General features: G+C 36.9%; 1 protein-coding gene across 3 annotated transcripts in view; it reads right to left on the bottom strand.

Moving 5' to 3' along the window:
• The window catches only part of brsk2a (BR serine/threonine kinase 2a), a 196017-nt gene that overhangs the window by 70558 nt on the left and 99935 nt on the right, over positions 1-25524 (bottom strand). For all 3 annotated transcript variants that reach the window (XM_028003052.1, XM_028003032.1, XM_028003043.1), the window contains exon 2: positions 11094-11188. In XM_028003052.1, the coding sequence (XP_027858853.1) occupies positions 11094-11188 (95 nt within the window). The remainder of the gene's footprint in view (positions 1-11093; positions 11189-25524) is intronic.

The following is a 25524-nucleotide window of genomic DNA, read 5'->3' as shown; positions in this document are numbered from 1 at the left end:
AAGTTTCAAGATAAAATATTTTGCTATATATTTTGTTGTTTAATACAACAGTTCCACTTTCTGAAATGGGAAACAAAAAATATGGAACTTTTTCCACAACATTTTCATATGTTGCTTCAGCTTTCTGGTATGAATGTCTATTGTGCCAAATTTGTTGGAAACAAACAGAAGAGGAGATCACAATTGAGAATATTTCTCTGATTATAATTTTAGTTCATAAACCAATTAACATTTAACACATTATCGAGGATCATCTTCTGTACTCTTATGTTTATTAACCTAAAGTAGACCTCTTTTTATATTCAAGAATGCATCTTTCCCTGTGCATCTGATGCAACTCAGTGGCCATTTCTATTAGCAAATCTTAAAATGGTGAAAGAAAATATAATCATTCAAGTAAGACGCAGATGTATTGAGATACCTGGGTCAGAAAATTGCAAAACTTTAAAACAAGTATATTGTGCAACTACGCACAATGAAGAGAAAATGATGGGAATTAAATGGAAAATCTCCACACCTTACCATGGAATTGCAGCAATGAGCTCACCAAATTATGGGGAAAAAAGTTCATTTAAAGTGTACAATTGTCTTGAGAAATATGGCAACATATCTGCCAAATTTATGAGTATGAGGGAGATAGTAGAATGAATGAGCAATTACAAGTACCACAAAGTTGAACACAGACTTACTTTACATGCTTTACTTTTCGCCACATAAGCTACAAACAGCTCAATCTATATCAGATGGACAACGAGTTAACTAAAAACTTTAAAAATTGACATCCCCTTCAGCTTCCACATTCATTAATTAGGATTTACAGAGTTCATGTCAAATGAACTCAGTGCTCATTTGTTAGTGAGTGGAGAGATGTCAGCACACTGAGGTCATTAACAATCAATGCTCAGAGATGTAAAGAAAAAGCAGCAGGTAATGCTAAAAGTGCCGGGTGCCTTCATTTACTTGAGATGCCTATAACAAAAAAATGCTAGGCACTGTAAGAAAAAGAAAAAAATTGCAATATGAAGACCAAATGTACAAGTCCAAATTGTGATAGATAAGAGATTACAGCGTATTCACACATGAAAACACACTAGATCAAATGTTATATTAAAAGATTAACAAATCTCAAGATAAAACCAAGAAATAAACAAGCGCTTGAAAACTGAGCAAATCATTACACATTATTCTTTATGAAAGAAGTAGATATGATAAGTACGACATAAATAAACATAGCAAAAAGAAAGCAAATAAATATCTCATCTATCTGGCAACATAGAGGCTGATGCCTTTGAAAGGAGAAACAAACACCATCGATTTGGACGTCCGTCTGTCACCTGTCGCGCTCGATGGGGGATCCCGGTACATCTTCTGTTCTGCTCACCTCCATTTCATTATTCTGTCTACACTCATCTCTGTTTTATCTTGATAAGATATATGAAAGGTAAAAATCAAACAACACTGTGTGCTTGATAAGCTTTGCCATCGCATGAAGCAACAGCAAAAGGAGCTGTTTAAAGCGGCACAAAATAAGACTCCCTCAAGAGATCAGTTTATAGTGTTTTAATGTTTTGCATTTTCAATTAATGACAACCAAAATAAAAAAAGGGAACATTGGTGAAGCTAACGTTATATTATTCCCTACAAACTACAAATATCTGACACCCTGTGGACTAAATTGATTGCACATTTCCAATTTCAACAGAGCTTCCTCAACAAAGCTGGTGAAGAACACAAACAATAATAATAAATAAACATAATAAACATTGATTTATGAACAGTGACTTGACACCAGATTAGGAAGTAGAATGCTGAGTGGCCTTCATATTGGCTCATATGTAGAAAAGAGCTTGTTTATCGGATTTACCTGTTAGGAAATATTAATGACATCAGATTCATTCCTTCACATTGCTGTGAGGAACAAATGAGCTCACAAAAATATGTAAAATAGACTTTCTAAAAAAAAAAAACAAGAAGAAGCTGATTTTGGATTACTATTTTGTGTTTTATCTCTATAAATTGTAGGGTAAAAAATAACCTTTGAATGCACTAAACAAACAAAGAGTGAAGGGAGCAGCTAAACCACCTCAGAAGGCTTGGTGTGCAGTGAAGCTATCAAGATCTAACTGTGAGTTAAGCCCCAACTTCTGCTTGAGAACCATACAAAGCTGATAGATCAGCTCGCAGGGGCAGAACATATGAAAGCCATTTATTTCAAGCAGTGTTTGTGCACGCTCCGAGGCATGGATGTGCACAATCCACACACAGGCATCTCTTTACCCAACCCACTGGCAGCAATACAAAATGGCCAATCTAATCATTAGGAGGGAAAGAGAAAAGATGGCAGAGAGAAAAGCTGTGTCGCAGTCACTGAGGTGTCAGGATAACATGATTAAAACTGATTCATGTGGTCAAAGCATTACGCTCCTCACTCACTCAACAGTTTATGTTGGCTGGTATACAAAGCCTTGTAAAAAGTATTCATACCCCTTCCTCTCTACAGTGTTTCACACAACAATCTTGTTTTATTTTATTGGGATTTTTAAGTGAATCGACACAAATTAGCCCATAATTTGATTTTTTTAAAACAAATAAAAGGTTCCACATATGTTTCACATCGTTTTACTTTGATAGGCCTAAAAAACACGTTGCAACCTTTTGCTTTCAGAAGTTACCTAATTATTAAATAGAGTCCACTTGTTTACAATGTAATCTCAGTATAAATGCAAATGATCTAAGAAAGTCTTCAATGTTTATTATAGAACATTAGTGACCAAACAGCATCATGCATTGTTCAAATGCATCATTGGCATATTAAAGGGTATGAAGTGAGTAGAGTAAGTCAGAAATGCACAAGATACTTGTGGCAAGGTCAGAGAAGCAGCAGAGCCTCATAGCTCATAGGTGGAAATATTTGTTATCAGGAAAACCGTTATTTGTACACTCCATCAACTTGGTCAAAATGGAAAAATGACAAGAAATGGCAATTGTTGAAAGAAAGACACAAAAACAACCTGTTTGCAGTTTACCATAATACCATATTACCATACATATTTACCATATGTAGAGTACAGCACATATATGTGAAAGAATGTGCTCTGGCTGGATGAGGACAAAAGGATTTTTCTTTTTCTTACATAAAAAGAGATTTGTGCAGCAAGAAGAAAAAAAGAAAAAAAAACTTCATACGGTCACCATAAATAAAATATCCTCATTAGGAAATCATGTGTAGACACTTTTTCCTAATAGCATTTTTTGTTGGGAAGATGGGTGAAGCCAACTACAGAAATATGTCTTTTTTAAAAACTACATGAATGTTAGAGGAGGCAATAAAACGTGACACTAAGGCTATTTTCATACCAGCAGAACCATGACCCGAAACATGCAGCTGAAGCTACAATGGAGGAGTTCAGATCAGTGTGTATTTGTTAGTAGAATAGAAAAGTCACAGCCCTGCCAACAAAAAACATAGCAACCAAAGTCTGATAGAAATCCATCTTCCATTCAGCCTGATTGTTATAGCAAAACACATCTTTAGTAGCTCTATGTTCTCGTTGTTTGGCATGTATAGATTCAACACAACATCAACTTTTGAGTTAGAGATTACTTTTATATTGTTGCCTTATAGTTCACTATATTTATTAATTATAATCTGGTAGTGTAAAATCTAAATGATGACATTCAAACTTCGACTAATATGAAGCAAAATACAATTAAGGAAGTGTGGTTAAAGAATTTTGTAAATCAAGGGCAAGACAGACACAAAACAAACCTCTGTTTAATTAAAAAAATATACATAATTAAAAAATAAGTAAAGCATTGATATTCCAAATCATCTTCAGAAAATATTGAAACTTTAAGTTCATCCACTATCCCAACCCTCCCCCCACATGCACCTTTCTCTTTCTTCATCCCTCCTCTCCCTCTCTTTCGTTCTCTCTCTGGTCTTGGGGACAGCAGAGTGACTTTGATGTCATGCAGCTTTAGGAGGAGAGAAAGTCACTCCGGCTAATTAGTTGTCCTTATCCCGACAGCAGCAGCCGCCACCAGCTCGCTGGCTCAGAGGGAGAAACAGAGCAGGCAACAACAGCAACTACCAACTGCTGCATGCCAAAGATACCCCCACTCCCTGTGCCAGTTGTTAGTGCTGCAAGCTTGTAATGATTTAACTCAGCCCTAGACTACGCTGAGCCTTAATAAAGTTTTCCCTTTCTCTAGAAAGATAGGTTGTGTTGTATAAGACATGGTAAAGCTAATATTATGCTCCAGTAAATGTTTCGTTTTCATCCACGTTCTCCCCTATATCAGTGTCTTCAGCAGGTATGTCTAACACCCATTATCAACAGAATTAGGCTTTCTCAAAGTTTAACAAAAATGCACAATATTCTCATGTGATAAAATATTTCCATCTTACAGTTTTAATTGAATCTCCTGAAGCACAACTTAACCTAGAGAGCCCTCAAACATTTTCTAAGAAGGTATCATTGCATTTTGTGTGTTGAAATGATGACTATTATTTTCCAAATGTCATGACTTCACACTCTGCCATTAATTTACACAGGTGTGGATTTTCAGTCATCTAGGACATAATCCTAAGTACCTAACTAGAAGGTCACTGGATTTGTTTCTTGAATTAATTTAATTAGTAGGTTGGACCAACTTTTACTAGGTTAAAGACCAACACCTTATACAGATAATGGTGGCCAAAATGCTAAAGGTTTTAGGGATTGCAATGATATATGAGGAAAAGATGAGAATGTACAATGTAGATTTATTATGACTGACAGAGTAAAAAGTTGCATTTTTTTGTATTATAAGTATATTTTTAAGTTGATCAGAGGGAAGTATACATTCAGATAGTAATTAATCTGAAACAGGAAGTAGTCTTCCTGTTTCTAAAGGCCCAATTCTTTGAGCCACTTTTCAAAATAAGAAATAAAATATTGCTAACTAGAACATAGTAACTAAATTAGACAGAAATTGATCTAAATGCTGCGACAGTCTGCATGCTCTTTAATTATTTTGACACCATAATTTATTTTTCGGGGTTTCTGTCATTTTCACTTCCTGCTGCTATGCATCTCTATGCATTGAGTGTTAAAAGAGAAGAAGGTGCCCCTTGTACTTGCATCCCATTATCTTGAGTTATTAAGGTTCTGCTCAACTTAAGCAAAATTCAAATATCGCTTCCTTTTCTGTCTGACCAAAAGGTCTCTTTGATGTCAATGTTATCATTTCTACCAGTCTGTGAGGGTCCTTGGACCCCTTTATAATTTTTTTATATGCAACCCATCTCAGACAGAAGTACCATTGTGTGATGACAAACATTCAATTGAAAAGATAGTATTTCAATATTGCCAAGCCAAAATGAAATTAAGAAAATGATATGTCAACTTAATGAAAATATCAATCTGCCCAAAACACAAGTGCGCAGTACCTACTTCACTGATGTTTAATTTCTCACACTAACAAAGTCAAAGCTGTTAAAACACAAATACATATTTCTACCAACATCATAAAGTATAATCAATTTGGAACCACAAAAAAATTTCTTCAAGTCATAACAATAACAATATGTATAAACAACTTACTTTAAATTAAAGGGACACCACAAAGATTCACTTTCAATCTTAAGGTACAATATACACCATAATTCAACATAATTTTTTGCTTTATGTTATTTGTGCAAACCCCTGCTGCAATTGGAGAAAAAAACAACAACTTCTTTATATTTCTAATTATACTTAAAGAGTTAAGGACATTTCAAGATGTAAAGATATTAAATGTATACGATTTTAAAAAACTGTTAATGTTTTCCATCACACCACTTCGAAATTGTTTGCGCAGAGATAAACATTTCCCCGAAGTTGTATACTTCCCTTTATTTCAGGACTCTAAACTGCAATCTCTGAAAGACCTTTGATTTCAGAAGATTGGCTTGTATCTTGTTTAAGGACAAAATGATCTGAAATACAGGGTTCACTGTTCAGTGTTTTTTGTGCCACTATGATCTGAAATGGGCTATAGAATAACAACCTGTTGCTGAAAACAGTCATCTGGCTGAAAGAAAGCTAATACACTCCTAGTACCCTCCTTAAAACCTCCCAAGCTTAAATTCAAAACACATTTGAGTTTTTGGAAATATATCCAGCTGCAAAAAAACATGGATAGTGATGATGCTGAAACTAAAGATGCTACATCCGTCACTCTCAATAAGGTAATAAAGCTTTACAGCTATCGTTGGCAAGCTATGAATGGCATGTCTATTCAGCAGCTGACTGTAGGCTTGCTACCGCAACTGATAGCTTGACAGATGAGCCGGCTAATACTGGCTTGTTAGGGTCCTATTGTTGCTCAATACAATGTCAAAAAATTAAAAAAATGTGTAACATTTTGTACAATAAGCAGTTGATAAGTACGTTTAATCCACATTTTTTGGTGACTAGGCTTTAAAAGTTACTTGAGCAATTTTCTTTTCCCATCAAAATCAATAAATGTTATTTTATTATACAATCAATAATATATATTTTACAAGCAGTGACAACAGTTCTTACATTTTATTTTAAATAAATAAAATGTTGGTGGTAATATTGTACTCCACAAAGTTTTGCACAATATAGTCAAACCATGACATTTTAATGTAAGGTTATGTTGTGATAATCTCAAACTGGTTAATATCTATACAGTTAAAGCTGTAAAGCTGAATCTCTGTTGGCTTATCTATACTTTTATACTTAACTTGATCTTAAAATCACACATCTCTTATATGTGTTCACTAGCTTTGTCTGACATGCATGCTCAGCTTAGCAAAATGTCAGACTTTATTGTCACTTTATAGTGATATTATTTTATTTGCATGAAACCCCAGTAATAACCATGACAACTTGCCTGCTCTGTTTGTGTGAATGTCATGTTAACAGATCAATAGAAAACACTCCCACTTTAGGGAGGAAATGTAAGTAGAGATGCGATGTCCCTACACAGGCATCTGTGTTATCATGTCTCAGTGGGGGGTCCACACAGCATCTCCATCTCTCTCTCTATTCTGCCTGGTTCTCTTTCACCCCACCTCCTGCTCCCACTGAGTCTCATCCTTCAAGGCCCACGGCACAGTTGTGGCAGATATAGACAGAGAAGCTGGCTGACTTTCAGAAACATGGACCCGGGTCTTGAGATATGGACTCAAAACACACAAACACACCCCCACAGAATAATGGTTGATTTTCAACAGTCCTTAGATCAGGCTGCCGTCCCCTGTTCTGTTTACCCTCAGTGCCCAATACTGCTGACATACTGTCATATGTGCATACAATTTATTCTCTATGTGTCTGTTTCTATCTCATCCTTCAAAATATGACAGGCGGCTTTTCCCACAGACAGAGACACTTATTATTCAAGTAGCTGCATTGCTACATTTTATATATAAAATAAAAACACTGGCTTCTGCTTGTTCTTTAAAACAGTCAAGGCTTATTCTCTTGTTAGAAAACTGACAGGAAGTTCACCGATGAATATGTTATCCAAGAAAGTTCAGTGCTCTCTCTGCTCTATTAGGTCACAGCCTGTAGGGCCATGGATTAAAATGTTCGAGATTAGTTATATGAAGTTCAACACAGTGAATCGAGCTGAGAGGTCTCCGCCAAAAATCTCTAAGACAATTAATTCAACCTGTCTACTCATCTCCGTAGACCTTTGACTCTTAAGGCCAGTCAGCAGAAGGACAGACGGAGAGGGATGACACAGGTCATAAAGGACACATACATGCACAGACATAGTAATGTGTCTCTCCCTGTGCGGTATATGTATCGGAGAAATTTTCTTATTGAGCAGTTCTGTCTATTATCTGTAGCTGTTCGCGAGTGTATCTTCAGCAGAGCTGCACACACATACCTGTCCAGGGGAGTCAGATTTTCTCCCTAATGGCACCACGGGGACCAAAGACATTATCATATTAAAAGGTGACATTTCACAGCCGGAGCCTAGCAGGAGAGTGCTGCCCGGTGACTTTGACAGTTTGACAGGCAAACAAGCAGACAGGACAAAAAGAAGCACCAGAGATTGCAGTGCAAAACAATTGGAATATTGTGAAAAAGAGGCTGGAGGATGCAGTCAACATCTGTCCAGGAGCAGCAGAAACCTAAGAACTGGAGATTTGATTGTGGATCTTATTTGCAAAATAAGAAGTGCGAAGTGTAATCTTTCAATTTTCAGTGACTGGTTTACATAGAGCCATCTAAGATTCTCAAAGATTGAAATACTTCTTAATAACCAAATCCTGTTTTAAACTTTTCCAAAACTCTATTGAGCTTCTGTCTTTATGATACTGTTTGTCCCCTAAGGTTCTCTAACAATTCTCTGAAGAAGTTTGATGAAAAATTACATTAATATCTTTAAAATAATCTCTCTAATAGTTCTGTCTTTCAATGCAGATATTTCACATGAGTACACATCTGCTTGCTACACACGCACCAACGGAGGACCAGCAGTTAGGCGAAGAATGACTATGTCAGAGCTCGGTAATTGGCTCTGAACTGCAGCTTCAGCAAGTGTGTGTCCTGTCGGAGACCTGTCAGTTTTTGCCGCACCTTACTGTTGTCACATATTGCAGCTGTTCCACCAACCACTTCTGCTACACCTAATAATACTTCTGTCAGAGCAAAGGCGACAGAAATGGCCAGTCTTTTCCTTCATGGAAATAGTTGACTGCATGTTGAGTGGAGTAAGAGACAGACAAAGAGTTATTTCTAGAGTCAAGCAGTGGAGTGAGTGCAAAAAAAAAAAAACAAGACTGTGGAGGATTTCCACACAGCAAGGAGTTGATGTATACAGAATGTTTATCAAACAGCAATATCCAAGCACAAAGAGCATTTCATCTGAAGTCTAATGGTGTTACTGCATGAAATGATGAAAACTGAGGGAATTTCAAATTTCTGACTGCAAACCCATTCACTTCCTGCTTTCCAATTACAGTAAGTACTTCTCTCTGCTTGGATCCAGTGAAAGAAAATTTCCAAGTTGGAGCATCTTGTGAAATAGTCCTTTGTTTCCTGGTTACCTCCAGTTTTTTTTTTTTTTATAACCATCCCATCAACTCAAGAAACTCTTCATATAATGACTATTTTGAGCTGAGATAGAATGAAGCTGCCCTGCAGGAGTCCTGGGATGTTTTGAGAAAGAGCAAAAAGCAACTTGATTTTAAAAAAAAAGAGAGAGAGAGAAACTCTCTCTTTTTCATGGCTCTCTCTTTGTAAGTGGCCAATCAAAGTTTCTGACACTTACTAAATTATCATGACATTTAATGAGGAACGTACAGATACTTATTTAGTAAAGTAAGGTTGAGATTTTTGCTTAATCTCTTTAAGATTAAGCAAAAATGTGTTTAAAGTTGCAGCTTCAAAGCTTTCAATAGCCATTTTTCAGTTAAGCCTCATGTAGTTCTTTTCCTTACGTGCTTTATTTTCAAACAGCATAAATAAGAAATGTTATACAAAAAAAGGATATAAAAAAGGGTTTATGTTTACCCGAGCTTTCAAAAGTTAGCAGTGATCAAGGTTAAGTCTTTTTGGGAAACTCTAGAAATATTTGCAAGGGTTGGCCTGATGGAGTGAGTGAGAATTTTAGGGTGGCACACATTGATGCAAAGCCAGAACAGAGATTGGAGTGTTTTATGACGTCGTGTCATTTATAGAGAAGGGTGTGGCATCCTGTAACAGACTCAAAAGACCACATAAATACATGGTGTAAATTACTGAAATATGTACACCATCTTAAAATCATATTATCTACAGTCTATTTGACTATCTAAAAAAGTTACTTTATTTAAATGAAGACAAAAAAATATTATTCACATTTTAGCACCAATATTTACCTGTATTTCACTATATGTGAGCTAAAATAATCAAAATGGCAAGGAAATAAACACTTGAAATATTTGACTTAATGTGTAAGAAATCAATATACCATATAACCTTTATAATATTCTAACTTTTTACATCTGCCTGTATATGTCTATGGAGAGCCATTGCAAAGAGCCCAACTTTATTTTGTTTTTAAGTGTTGTATAGCAGTGAATCTCTTTCACAATGAACAAGACAAAAAATTGCCTGATATGCTATTCAGGTGAAAGCTGGAGATGCCGCAGACTTTTTTTTCAATCTGTGTGCACACTATATGTGTGCACAACACACATAGGTGTCATTCAGTGTATCTGCTGCGAGAAGTGCTACAGTCATTTTTAGAAACAGCAATTCAGTGACCAGCTTGCAACTAAATCTGGCTGTTCACTCATAAAGTAAGGTTGAGTATCTAGCAAAGATTGGCAAGAAAAAAAAAAAGTATTTTTACAGTGAAATGAAATCTGAGCTACCAAGGCACTGTGCAGGTGATGTGCACTGAGACTTTAATAGCAGTTACATTTCAAGTAGCTCACTATAAATCCTTTAATAAAATGGGATTTTTATGAGTGGGAGTGGAGGTTTAGTTTGCTTGACCCTTTTCTAACAAAATTGAACACACGAGTGACTGTCGAATTTGAAAACAACTTTATCAAGACTGCTTCGCATATGACGAGCTGCTGAGGATGAATCAATCTTAAACTCTTGTTTTTTTTATGAACAGAGGTAAACTGAACTTGTAAAGCGGTGAGTAAATCTAAAAGTGACAGAAAGCACAGTTCAGAAAACTACATTGTCACTCAGGAATCGATACAAGATCTCATTTAAAATACTTTTGTTTAGTGCTGCATGTCATTTCAACACACCCCACTCATTTTCTAGAAATACATATCAAAGTGTGTATCAGCTTGACTTTCCTGTACACTAGACTTAAAACATATGTCATTATTATGCAGCAGTTTAAGATTTGTGACAACAGAAGAAAAAAAAATATTTATAAAAAGAACAAGACATACCATGGGAGAAAGGATTAAAAGTTGATCTGTGATACAAAATAATTTGTTTAAAAACAACAAAAAAAGCAATGAGGCCTTTTGAAAACTGTTTCTTTAATGTAACACAAAACCTAATGCAGAATAAAAATGCAAAATATTCGACTGGGTTAAGATTTTAAAACCATAAATCTTAAGTTTGGAACTTTACCTTCATTAGTACCGACTCGCTGAGCTTCTCGCGGTTGACGATCTTTATGGCAACCTTCTGGCATGTCACACAGTGAATTCCAAGCTTTACCAACCCTGTGAAAAGAGTAAAGACAATAAGGTCATTAATGTGAAATTCCGAATAATACGATGTCTATTCTCTAATTTGAGGCAAAAACATGGCAACAATGAACAAGCTGGTTGTGTAAAACGCATGTAGAAAGTTACTCGGTAAACAAAAGGGTGATTGGATCTACAAACATGCAGATTAAATAGCATTGTGATGAAAATTATTGTTATATTTTTGCTAAGACTAATAAGTGTATTGATCAGAAACATGTAAAATGGCTTGTAAACTCTTGTTCAAAATGACCATAATGACTTCTGGAGTGAACACAGTTACTTGAACTGCCCTTCTAAGTTTTATTTGACTCATAAAAGCAGTGAGTGAGTGTTTATTGTCTGCTATTGATTTCTGTAATGTACCAAACCAATGGAAAACAATTGCAATTTAAATTGAGTACAAACAGCTTTAAAAAGCAATGGCCATGTACTCATTATTAACTATTACACTAAAACAAAATTGCATAAAGCCGAGGGAAGTGGATTACGATGGCATATTTCTACAATGTAGCTGAAATAATAATACTTTACTTAAAAAAAACAACACAAGAAAATACATTTGCGTGTTTGATGTTCTACTAGGAATACATTTACAAATAATCCCCATATCTCAAACAAATCTTGTGGTTTTCTACTGAACACAAAAGCACTTTTGCTACTCTATTTTACTTAATGTCCCTACGTACTGTTGCTTCAGGTAAATGATCAGTCACAAACAGTGAAGACAACAGACAGGGAGACTGCAATGAGCACATTTTCACTGGAATAAAGCAGCGTGTGCATTTGATACGGGACGAGCCATGAGAAAAGCTCCAATTGATTTTCTGCAGGGACCATGCAGACACATACACATTTCAAAAAATTCAATCAGATAACTTTTAACAAACTGAAACAAATGCACCCATATAAACACATGTCAGTTCATGCTTTTAATAGATTATCCTATGGTGCCACGGTGCTTCAGAGAACAGAAGACTATAAAGGTAATAATTTGATATATCTCACAAAGAATTTAAAGAAGAAAAAAAACAGAATTGAATTAATTCTGAAAAATAATTATTTCTAAAGGACTTAATATTTTTAAACTGCTATACTATACTATATTTATTTAATTGTATATCTAGCTCTGTTAGTTTGAGATTTTTTTCTTTAATAGATTTATCTATTCATTTTTAAGTTGAAAGGTAAGCTACAGTTCATTAAACAGGCATATATACAGTATATTCGAAGAGAGAGAAATGGCTGCAATGAGCTTGTACAGTGGTTATTGTTTATTTTATGTCTTTGGCTTTACTCAAAAATGGCACTTTGCTACATCTTGCCAACCAAAGCTGCAACTACCAAACTCTCAAAGTGAAACTCGCCCCCAAATCAACGTTTTTACAGATAAACTATCTAAATAGTTTATCTTTATGTTTTGTGCAAATTTTGGCATTTTTGTGCAATTCTTTTGAGTCGCCATTATTTGTCCTGGCCTTTCCTGTCAAACGGTTCTTACGCAGTTCAATTGTCCTCACGGTTTGTTATAACTTCATCAATTTGGGTATAAAAGCACAGCGCTCCCTCCCCACTTCTTTGTCCCCGCCAGGTGGTGAGTCAGGAGTTGTTCTGAGCGTTGCCATGGTGACTGGCGAGCATTGATAGATAGCGTTACTTAGCTTAACAAATGTGTGGTTTATTTTCAACGCAGATATGTAGTAGAATAGGTCTCCTCTGCTCTGACTATTAGCGAAGGTATAGTGTTGAACAGATCTACAATGTAGCTGAAATACACTTTACTTAAAAAAAAAAAAATAGGAAGCAAAATATGCTGATAGCGGCTAATGGCTGCTCACTCAGGACTGACATGCTGCCTGCAGCTGAGCTGCAGAAAGTTTTTGCCATAAAAGTCTCCAACAGCACAGAAAAAGAGATGCTAGATTTATCACCAGTTGTTTTGAAAAATGTCACTAGAAGTGTCTTAAAATTTTTAAATATAGCGATAAAGTGGATAAGTTGACAACAGTGTTTCTTTCGTCCTGATCACACCCTGACTCACCCCTTCGCTCATCCCCACACTCAGCTGGGTCTCTCGACTCTGCTGACTTTGCTGGAATTTTTCAAAATTTGCCAGGGGTGGAGTTATGCTTTCTGAGGGGGGTTATTTACACTTTAAGTTGTGTCTTTTTTACAGTCTTATGAACTAACTAGTGAGTCAATTGGCTCTAAGGAGGAAGTGAAACATGGAGTGGTGTAAAGAAGTTTTCTGATGATTCTTAGACATCACAAAACAAGAGAAAGTTAGAAGGAAATAAAAATAACAGCAAGCAAAAGCAAATGTGAAAGAGATTAAGAGATTGCACATTATTCAAATGGCAGGCCACAGATAATTAAGCAATAATGGAGAGCATTGTGTGGGAGTAAGGCTTCAATCTGGGATGTTGAAGAGCTGCAGGGCAGAATGTGGAGTCACACAGAAGAGTGAAAGCACGAGAGAAAACGACAGAAAAAAGGAAGGAAACAGTAAAGAAAGGAACATTAAAGATGGGGAAAAAGACAAGATTTAGGAAGAAGAGAACAACAGACAAAGCTATTAGCTTTGAGACGATAATCATATGTTAATGGCTGCTATAGAGAAGCTCATGAGTCATGATAAACACATTAAAAGAGAAAATATATCTGCAAATGCCTGAAAAGTTAACAGAGTTGTTTGCCTCACTATCCATCTTTTGACAGAGCCAGGCTTTTCTTGAGCTGAGGGCACATTAAGGAAGACAAAAACGTGCACAGGGAACACAGCACATTATGATTTTACAATCACTTTGTGAGCTACAAGGACGTTTGGAGCACAATAATGGAAGATCTAAGGTTGCTTTGAGACAGAAAATACATAAACAGTATGCCTTAAAAATTAAATGGATACAATAAAATAGCTTAACAAACGTTCAACGTAGGAATTTGCATGACAAATCTGGCACTTTATAAAAAGAATAATTGATGGAAGTGTTTTCCCTTTTGAGATGGGGAGGTGGGATTGAGAGCTAATCTCACTGGAATACTGCAGCTCTGGATGACAAATTGGTAAGCAGACATGGGAGTGGTTGCTACAAAGACTATATACGTATATGGAAAGCTCTCGGTAACACTCGGGTTTCATCTGGATCTTTTTGGAGTAAACAGGTAAAATGTCTGACCTTGTAGGTTTAAATGCAAAACTTTGGCTGATACATAAGGGAACAGAATCTTATCAAAGTTGTCTGTAATCTCAATGTCTATATGCAAGTGAGTAGCATGTTTTACAGCTTAAAGATGTCTTTTTTGTCTTTCAGTTTCCATTTTAGAAATTATTAGGTGCAGGTAATTGCCATTTTAGCTCACTATCAAATCAAAATAGCAACTACAGAATATTTTACCCCTAAATTACTTCACAGTATTTTTTAGGGCCATTGTACTTCTATGAAACATTATAACATCAATCTCTTATTACTGTTTAAAATTATTTTGAGAAATATCCAATCTCTACTGTATGGTTTGGAGCTCTACTGGTTGTCCATCAAGCTAAAACTATTTTTTTTTTTTTGCTGACCTGTATTATGTGTACAATCAGTTGTATAATGTATCAAACCTGCTCACTGAGAAAACCGTCAGTGAGGCAGCTTCAATTAATTAATGCTCCAATTTTATTCCAACCACTGAAACACAGGGTTCCTCATATTCCAGCTACGGTAATAACATCCGATTAAGATCCAAGAGTTATAAAACATGAATAAATTTAGCCAAAATGGGAAATGTCCAAATTAAAACAAGTCCAGGACTAACAATAGGTAAATTATGAACTAGTATGGTTACATAATGGAGAAGCAGCAAGTGTATGGAAAACAGCAGGCTGCTGTGCTATGAAGTTTATGGCGTGTGCCAGTGTATATTGATGTCTTTCACTCTTTGGCCCTCTCCAAAATCAATAACACCAAAAGGTTACCACTGACTTACCACCAGCTGTTGTCCCAGCTCTGCAATTTTTTATCTCCCTGTGATTAATGATGTAATGTGAAGGAATGCTGGTGGAAGAGACAGGGAGAACATTGCTCTATGGCTCATAGCATCAAAGTTGTAAAAGTGGTGCTTCATTGCTGCAAAGTCCTGGTTTCAATCACCCCTCTGCAGCTTTTGACATGTTAGGGGTGACTGAAAATGCTTTATCAAACGCTGAGCTCAGCACATTCAAAGACTAAAGAACTTTAAAATTTATTACAATAATAAAGATTTTTTTTTTTCACTTTTCTCATAAGTTGCAGAGCGAAATTGGTACTAAAACATGCATAAAGTTCAAACATTGTACTGAAGAAGTCATAAAATAAAACACATTATTCCAGTGGATTTCTTCCTCTACACCACAGTGCCATGTGCCACCACTGATTTTTTAATGGGCTTCGCGGCCCACTTTGCTGTGTCTTCATAAGTTATTTTGATTCATGGAAGAGCATCACTGCTGAACATGCTGTCCTGAAAAGTATCCCAAGAGGGTCCTACAGTTTATTTGTGGCAACAGCATCTACTCGTAACTTCTTGAACAATGATACTATCTAATTGACTTAACTGAGCATACCTTCCCTGTTTTTTGGATGTGTATGGACTCTAACCCTTCCTTTTGTAGGAAGGGTTAGGGTGCAATAGGTCAACAGTATAAATAATCTCCATAAAACAACCCCATCCTATTATTTTACATAAGAGTATTTTTGAGAAATACTTAACATGTGGTCAAATGCTAAGATTTCTTTTTCCTAACTGATTGCCTACTCGTACGCGCTACTAATATGCCTTCATTGTTGTGTTTTCATTTGCCTATTTCTTAAAGCTGCAGTAGCGAGTTCTGAGAAAACCATGGACTGACTGAAAAGTTTAACAAGCACAACTTATAGGTCCTTCCCTCTTTGTTCTGCGCTACACTAAAGTCCTCCCTCCATATCTCCTCCACCGCAGCAGAGTTTGTACTGAACTCAAATTGTTAGTTTTCCTGTAACATTATGTTATCTCTCCGTCATTAGCACAGCTGCAGCACAATGGCAACCTTGCGCCTGAATGACAGTGTGTTCTGTGCAGAAGCAGGATATGAGCAGCATGATTGACAGTGCTAAGACATTCTTCCTGACTGATTAGTTGTTTCTGCCTGGAAGTAGCAAATTTCTGCATATGGCAATAGGACCACTGAGATAATCCAATGGTGCTTGATTTTTACTTTTTATTTTTTTTAGCCACATATTGCCCGTTTCATATTCTTTTGTCATGTGATGAACACAGTTTTAACAAATGTAAAAAATATATTTTTGGGAAACAAAAAGTTACCTACTGCAGCTGTAATTCGTCAGACCACAAAAAGGAAGAATGAAGATCACCTCAGAAGATAGATTAAGCCATCTCATGATTTTCATTTTCCGAGCAGGAGCAAGTTGCAAAACTTCTGTAGTCTCCAACTGCTGACCACAAAAACACACATGGTCCAGCATGATTGCGTTTTAAAGGATCCTTACTAGATTAATTTCTATATGGAAACCAAACCAACATCAGGAGAACAAAGGATCAGAAAGAAATGCTCTCATTTTCACACCTCTCCAACTTTCAAAGGTGCTAAACCACTGCTGGCAGATGGTAGTAGCTTATGCTGGCTTAGCTTTCTTTCCCTGAGGCGGTGGCTCTGAGAAGCTCATTGCCCTTAGGCGCAGATCTGTGATCTGCTTTCCATTTCTGCTCTCTAACCCTGAATGCTCTACGTCAGGACTACCGCTCTGCACTGGATTCAGCATTCGACAGGAAATCCAGTATGGTGCCAGGGCTTATTCCTGCTGCTCTCTCCAACCATACGAAAAGCCCATGGAGCAGGATGTGGGAATCCCCTGCAGCACGGCAAGAAAACGGATTCTATCCCATCAGGAATCCCAACAGTGTAACTTGTCTCATTTATGTACAGATGTAACCAATAAAGGAAAATATAACTGAAGATATTTTCTTTCAACAGTATAACCAAAACATTTAAACTTTTTATTTAACTATTTATTTTGTTAAATTTTGTTTTGATAATTATGAAAACCCAGAATTCAGTTTCCCCAAAGATTGTGTCCCATAACATTTTGCTATGAAATGTTCTTTTTCATGGCACATTCAAAGGTAAGACAAAGTATAAAAATTTAAATATGATTAATGATACAAAGTGCAAAAACTAAATGAGACAGATAATTAAAGACAAAATACTTAACAAGACTTGAGCAAAAGTACATGTGAAAATGAGCTACTTTATAAATGAGTCAAGACTCTCAAGACCTCATGAAAATAAAAGAACCGATTTGACCGTGGAGCTGCAAGAAAGGAAAGGGTGATCCCCTCTTATACAATCAGAGGTAAGACTGCTGACTTCACAGCTGTCCAGCAAACATCCACTGATGCTAGCTGTTCACAGAGTTGCATTTAAGCATATACAGTAGAGTTGAATAAAAGAAAGGATGCCCACAGCCTGGAAAGGATTGTAAAGCAAAGTCCATTCAAGAGTTTGGGTTAAATTTACAGTGTTGACTACAGCTTGACTCAGTGCTTCAAGGGTCCCCCCCCCCCACACACACACACACACTGTAGTAAACACCATTCCATTTGAGCTCTTCACAAGACGCATGCAAAAGTAATAAAACGAAATAACACGGAAACCCTAAAGAACACGGCCATATTTTTCTAAAAGCAACAACTTTGAACCTTAACAGTCAGCTGAACTCAAACTCTGACACCAGTGCTGCCCTACTTTTAAGCTATGGGGCTTGCTGTGCTTCCTCATGCTTCGGAAGGAAAAAGCCTGAACCATATATTTATTTGTCCACAATGTCAACAGTACCAACACCTGCTATAATGACCATGGCATCCTTGGATCTCAACCACTCTTTGCTTCACAATACCATATACATAATCTATGGAGTATTCTAAAAACAAGGGTAAGTCGACAATTATTGTACAGATATTCTGAATGCTGCTATTAAAGCAACCAGGGTTTCCTCGACATCTTAGCAGAGGCTCCATGACATGCTGCATTAATGCAGTTTGGGCAAAAGCAATCCAAGGGCACATGTGTGTAAAAGTACATGGATAAACTTTTTGGTATAGCCTAAGATCTCAGTATTCTTATTCCTTAAAGTTTGTTTATTTTCCCTTTAACTGACTGAAAGCCACAATCACCAAAAAGTATGCTTGAATTATATGACTGTTTGTGTAATATAACATGAGCTTCATTTTTTAAAATGAAATTACCAAAATAAGTTAGTTGTGGTGAAATTCTAACCTACTGAGATGCTGCTACTGCTACTGGTTTTATTGCACAGATTTAATAAAATTGTTCTAAAGGTATGTTTAACAACACAAACCTGTCTTCTTTAATGTAAAATGCATTTTGGGGACTTTCATTGTTATTTGTGTCATCATTTTAATAAGTACAAGAAATTAGCGCAGAGTCATGTAGGATAGAACACTGTGAACTCACTACTCAGCAGATTCAACCCCTCAAACTGCTTTTTTCATCTCATTTCCCAGAATACAGTTTCCTCTGCTCCTCCACACTTAACATTTTCAGTCAGTCATGACGTTAGTCTTCCCAGATTGAATTCCCCAGTAACTGCTGTGAGCCAAAGCAACAGCAACGTCAGTAAAGCAAGCATCTTCAAAAGCAGGAAGAACAGTTTAGCCCTGGAGTGCTGAAGCGAGAAGGGATGTGCACTGACGCATGCATAAAGAAACAGTTTATTTAGCTTGTGTAAAATAATATATTTCCCCCACAGCTCCTTCATAAGAGATTTCCCTGATCAAAATGCAGGAACGTAAACCTCCAGCAGTTTAGATATTTCAAATATATATAACAAGTTGCATAGTGTCATTAAAATTGTTATTGGCTCCAGCTGAAGTCACCACCATGTGAATCTCACCCAAACTCTTGGTAAATAGGATAAAAACTTACAGATTTCTTCTGATTTTGCATTTTTGTCACACTTCAAATCAACAAATTTTGATATCATTGGAAGATAGCTATAGTTTATAGAAAAAAGCAGTTTTCAGATAATGATTCCATTGAGGTTAAAAAAAAAAGAAGACAGAAAAAGTCAACTTGCTCCCATGGAACAAAGTAAGTTTTCTCCCTGCTATGAATAATGAATCAAATATTAACTGAGCCAAAGTCTAAGCAGTACTAATTCCAGTCAGAAACAAGAGGCTACTCTTATAAAACACACCTGCAGCACAAGAAAGTAGAAGAAAAGACAAAACACAGGGCAAAAACTGGGCAGAGCTAAATATCCGGCCAGCGTAGCATTAGTCACCTTTGGAACCTAATTGGGCACCCCAGGTGATTAAAAGGTCAAGCCACCTAGTGTTTAAAAATGTGAGATTAAACCAAAAGACAAAGGCAGACATGATTTATGGTTGCCCTTTCTCTCAGTGCACATAACAACCTGTAGATTCATGCGGACTGTATTGTGAAACATGGCCTGGGTTAGGCTTTTAGCCCAGTCACACACATCCCCATTTCCTTTAACAGTCCCAGAGTAGCGATCACCAAACAGGAAGTGCAGCGATGTAGAGTCCGGAAGCATAGCAGCATATGCACATATGAATAAAAACACAAAGTTAATAATTATCATTAAATCTTTGATAGACTTGTAAAAATGACTAAAAAGTTACCCTTTCGAGGCGGACCTTTGTGGTTAGAGATTTATAAGGAATGCACTTCCTCTATAGACTCTTCTTCTACCAGCAGTTGAATGTAGGTACATTGTACCTGCAGCATCATCCGCTGTTTAACATAACTGCAGTGATCCAGCTGAACACATGTAAAGCCAAACAATGGAGAATTTAAATGAGAACACATGAATGCTATATTAGTAGGGGGTTGAAGCAGTACTCAAGAGTAGCACTATTTAAATACATTTTTACTAAAGTAGACAAAAATTTATCCAAAAAATTATTCAAGAGTAAAAAGGGATTCTGGAGAAAAGGGCTACTTAAGTACTGAGTACTTGGTTAGTGCAATTTGGGGAAATGATGTAATCATGCAGACAAAATATTACATCATGTCCATGTTCTGGTGCTTTGAGTAGAACTGAATCATATAATTTAACCAGGTTTGGTGAAAAGCTAGTTAAATGCTTTTTAACCAAGTTCTCACATGGATGATGAACAGCTTAAGTCATTATTTTGTCATCCAGTAAAGTGAGCTGAGGTGGGTAGAGTAACCAGAAATTGTATTTAAGTATGAAATCCATTAATTAAAAATAGTCTTACTAAAATAGAAATAAAAAGCCTGATGTGGTAAAATCACTCATATTACCCAATTAACTGCGTGCTCCATTACACATCTGTCCTTAAGTAAACAAAAGTTATAGTTATTGTTTCTTGTAATAATCAAATCAAACCGCAAATAAATCACCCAATATATCAAAATAGAGATAAAACAAGATTTCTGCATCTAAGCATATTCATGCTTCTGCTTTCACATTGGTACCAATTCTCATCCAGCTGCTACTTCTTTGTATACAGAAACATAAGGAATTAGTAATGTTCGAGTCTGCAAGCATCTCAGCTTTCAAATATCTCATCTATGTCATGAGTCAATGTACATACAAGGATGTGGAATTTATTCACAGTGCACATGACAGTGATACACAGATTGTAGCATTAACTAACAAAAGTGAAAAGTGATTTGAAGTAATGAAGTTCTGGTTTCAAGGCAGTTATTCATTTGTCATACTCTGGAACACATATTGAAACAACTGTGAGCGTCACCCTTAGGTGACAAGTTCTAAATGATGCACTTAGTTGTAAAAAAGAAAATCCTACTTTCTTCATGATCCTCATCAAAATGTAAATATGTGAAAGGATATATTCACAAAATCTCTGCATGCTGGAAGTCAGGAGCCTCAAAGATTCACTTCCATCAACAAGGCCAGTAAGTAAACATTGAACTAAGCATTGAAAATGGCACTGAATGTTTTGAATGATTTACTTTTCTCTGCAAGAAAGATATTGAGGTGCAACATGCCTTCATCCCTCCTTGCAATTTGGACTTGAGGTTTTTTATGTAGAGAATTTATTGTTCAGGAGAAATTGTTGTCGCTACATTGATCAGAGATGGCAAAAGGTCTTCTCAGCTAAATCCCTCCGTGGACATGTCATCGCCAATTTTTAATACTCATGTTTGCAATTTGGCCTGATGTGACTTGAGGTCAGCCCACAGATCCGAGAGGGACAGACGCTGTCAGGCGAATGTTCTGCCTGAATCCCAAACAGGAACATCAGAACGAGGACTCTGCGGAGGAGATGAGAGGAGCGAAAGAAAGAACAAAAAGAGGGCTTCAACAGTGAGGCTGGTGACAGGGAGATGGAAACACACTCATAAGGACAGATACACAGAGAGATGCTGAGAGAGCCTAGTCAAAACACACAGAGAGAAAATGGGGCCTAGAAGGGTAGGGCACAGAGACTCAGATCTATATTTAATGTCTCTGGCTGTGGATCAGCAAAAGGAATGTATAATTACAGACACATGAATAATGCAAGTAGGATTCTTTTAATTAGCCACACCAAGCCCCAATGCAGAAGCTGAAGATGGGACAAACATGTGCGCAAACACATGAACTGAATGTGCAGCACAAAACTGTAAACACATACTTGAACTTGCCAGAATGTGACGAGTTAACCACAACTATTATTATTATTATTATTATAAAACAAGTTTCTATGGCAATGGCACTTTCTGATGGTATGTGTTTGCTAAACACGAAGCGACACATTCCTCCTGGGAGAAAGAAGCCAAATGAAATGCCTTGGCGGGAACTTTGACAGTCTTTGCTTTAAAAGGAGCCCTAGACACTCCTCAAAGAGCTGCACGCTGCCTGCCTATCATGTGTTAGGTAACCCACAGCATCAGCATATAAATTATTAAACACCTGACTGGGTAATATTGTAAACTCACGCTCTAACCACAGAAAGCAATGCATAAATAGCACATAATGTGCAGATAAATGTGCACTTTCGGTTCTTTTTATTTTACACACTGACACCGGTGAACAGAACACAGGAATGCTCTGCAAGCGGACCAACTGTGTTGGCCAAAAAAAAAAAAAAAAGAAGAAGAGATGCAATTAATCAAGCCTTCCTCATCTATGATTTGACTGGAGTTATTTCATTAATTAACAGCTTTTGGTTGTCTGTGCAACATCTTCATTATAAGCCCCAGATCAAGCCGGAAAAGACTTCAGTGAGATGAGTTTTAATCAGCCTGCCTTGGTAACTCATCAGAAAGCAGATTGAAATGGATGGTCAAAGTCCAACCAGGAAATACACAAGTAAATTTATTTGCCCACTTCAAGTGAAATCAGGAAGCTGGATCCAAGTTGCAACAGCGGATCAAGACAATAGCAGGATGTTATTTGGCTCTTATCAAGCAACTCAAATTTTCTCTTCTTCAGCGCCTTAATTTGCAAGCTAATCCATGGCTGGCAGATATAGGCTTGTGTATGGAAGAGGATGTTGGCTGTAATTCAACGTGTCACTGCATCTTCATTTGTTGATTGAAGTTTAATTGCCAGAGAGGGAGCAGTCTACCCGCTTTGGGGGCAGAGAAGGAGGTTTGGGCACACACACATAGAAATTTTCCACAGTGGAAAGTGACCAGATCAAACAAAAACTCAATTCCTTCCGGTATAAAATGATGTTAAATTTACCTTTGTTCGATGTATAGGGAAAACATTGGGTGTAACAGTAGAAAAAAAAAAGGGGGGGGGGACAAAAACCACACCAACCAGTTAGCAAATGATTTCTTGTACCAATGTAGACAAAGCAATATTACTGTAGTGGGTTTGTTGGGGCAGCGTCCTGCTGTGCAGCAATATTACACACATTTTAGCATCTAACAGTCAACAGGTTAAAGAATACTTGCAATACTTCTTTAACTTCTATCTGTGCTCTTCATTCTCTTTTGAAAGCTTTTTGTTGTGTAGTTGAAGTCCTCCACAAGCATAGAACAAAAACCATTCAGAATAAAAGTTCAAGCTACTCTTATTGTGCAGTTTACCTCAAAGCTACTTACTCAAATTGCAGAGTGGGTTAAGGACTCATTGCTGCAAATGTTAAGTTAGTAGATCGTAATGAGATCTGACAATAATCTTTGATAAAGGATTGGCAAAGACATTTCTCTAATTCCTTCAACATATAAAAAAGCAGCTAATGATCCTGAATCACTTAGTATTCATACCTACTGACCACTTTAATATGTGCACCTGTTTAATTGCCTATTAATGTAAATAGCAAATCAAGCAGTTACATAATAGCTGCACAATACATTTGGGTATCTAGATGTGGTAAAGATGAGTAAGGAGTCACAATCCTGCCAAAAACCAGAAGAGCTTATTAAGCATTCACAACAGCACATATATGAATCAAAAAAGCACCTGGCTTTGATCGCAGCCGCATTCACATTTATTTTTACCCAGAGCGGTAAAACACGCTCTGCCCACAGCATTTAAATTACACCCACCCTGTTTATTGAGCGTTTGTCAGCTGGGGCTGGTAACTCTTCTGATTGGCTGTATTTTCAGCTAAAAACAAGTGATAGCCAGTAAGGCAGAATAGGAGAAGAATATAATGGGAATTCAAAGCATAAAAGAAGAATAAGATTAAGAAAAATAGGGGTTTTTTATTGTTTCCCCTATATTTCCATGCCTTCTCATTTGTGTTTATCCTTTTCCACCTTCTCCTCCTCTTCTTCTATTAAACCAAATTTCATTATGGCTGTCACTAGTTTTGAGCTGAAAATCTAGCCAATGAGATCAATCACAGGAGTTGCCACCCTTAACAGAGAAATACATCCACCACATACAGAGAGGAGTGCATTTTTCTGGTGAGAGCGTAAAAACTGCTGCTACTACTGCAGCAGGGTCTAGGTTGCTATTATGGGCCCACGACAAAACAGAAATGCAATCAGAGCCATGCTCTCTCAGTTAATATATGCTCTGTTGTGATTACTTAATAAGCTCCTTGAGTTTTTGGCAGAAACGTGATGCCATAGGCTACTTGCTGAAGTTCAAACCGAGCATCAAAGTGGAGAAGGGATTTCAGTGATTTTGAATGTAGTATTGTTGTTGATGCCAGCGGGGTCGGTCCAAATATTTCAGAAAGAGCTGATCTACAGAGATTATCATGTACAACTAGCCCTTGGGTTTACAAAAAATTGTCTGAAGGGTAGGAAAAAAAATCTAGTTAGCAGCAATTGTGTGGATGAAAATGCCTCATTGATGTCAGAGGCCAGAAGACAATATGCAAATTGGTTTCAAATAAAAAAGAAACAGTCGTTCAGATTACCACTCAACAAAACCAATATATTCAGAATACTATCTCTAACCAGATGAGCTACAGATGTAGAAGACTGCACAGGATGCCACTTGTGTCTAACCAAAACCGGTAATTGAGGTTGCATCTTTCATGTGCTCACCAGATTCTGATTATAAAAGATCAGGAAAGTGTGGTTTAGTTTGACATAAAATCAATCCAGACTTAGATGCTATTTATACTGCTTGTTGATAATTGGCACCATTGTTTGTTTGTTTTTTGTTGTTGTTTAATTCTAGCAAGGATAGACAAAAAACTAACTGGAACCACCGTGGAGGATTTCCAGCAGCAGTCCTTGTTGTGCATAAGAGTCTGGTATATCAGACCAATGCAGGTCCCAGGAGGAGGGATATATGACAATGAAAAGGCTGGAGAGAGTGCACTGTGTAGAAGAGCTGAATATACAACAAAGTGTGGATGGTGGGAGTAAAGCACTGGTAATCACCCCGGCAGCCACCGGTGATGTTGTTGACACCACTGTCAGGGTGGAGGATAAATTGAGCCACTCTTCTGGCTAAATCAATGCCTCAGCAGCAACTAGCTCATTGTTCAGAGCCACGTCTGCATCTCAGCTGTATGTCAGGGGAATATATATTCTCTTCCAAAGGCAGAATCCCTCTGTCCATTTTAACCTTTCCAACTTTAAGGTGATGTTTAACTTGGTCCACTTAGCACTCACTGCAGGACAAGTCAATTGGTTATTTTGCCTCAAACTGGTTCCTGAACCGCACAGAGCTCTCCTGACCTCTCCTCTGACCCAGTGCATCAAACAGCAGATTTTGATTATAAAAATTGGCACACGTTTTATCTAATATCTTCAAACTCTTATAAAACAGAAATGAACAGTTTCAATACCAAAACATCTGTTGCACTCAACATTATAATGTTTTAATGTACTAAAACATTTTCGGATTAATATATGA

The sequence above is a fragment of the Xiphophorus couchianus genome, chromosome 2 (assembly GCF_001444195.1).
Source record: "Xiphophorus couchianus chromosome 2, X_couchianus-1.0, whole genome shotgun sequence".
Taxonomy (NCBI): Eukaryota; Metazoa; Chordata; class Actinopteri; order Cyprinodontiformes; family Poeciliidae; genus Xiphophorus; species Xiphophorus couchianus.
This window is presented reverse-complemented; position numbering and strand designations above follow the sequence as displayed.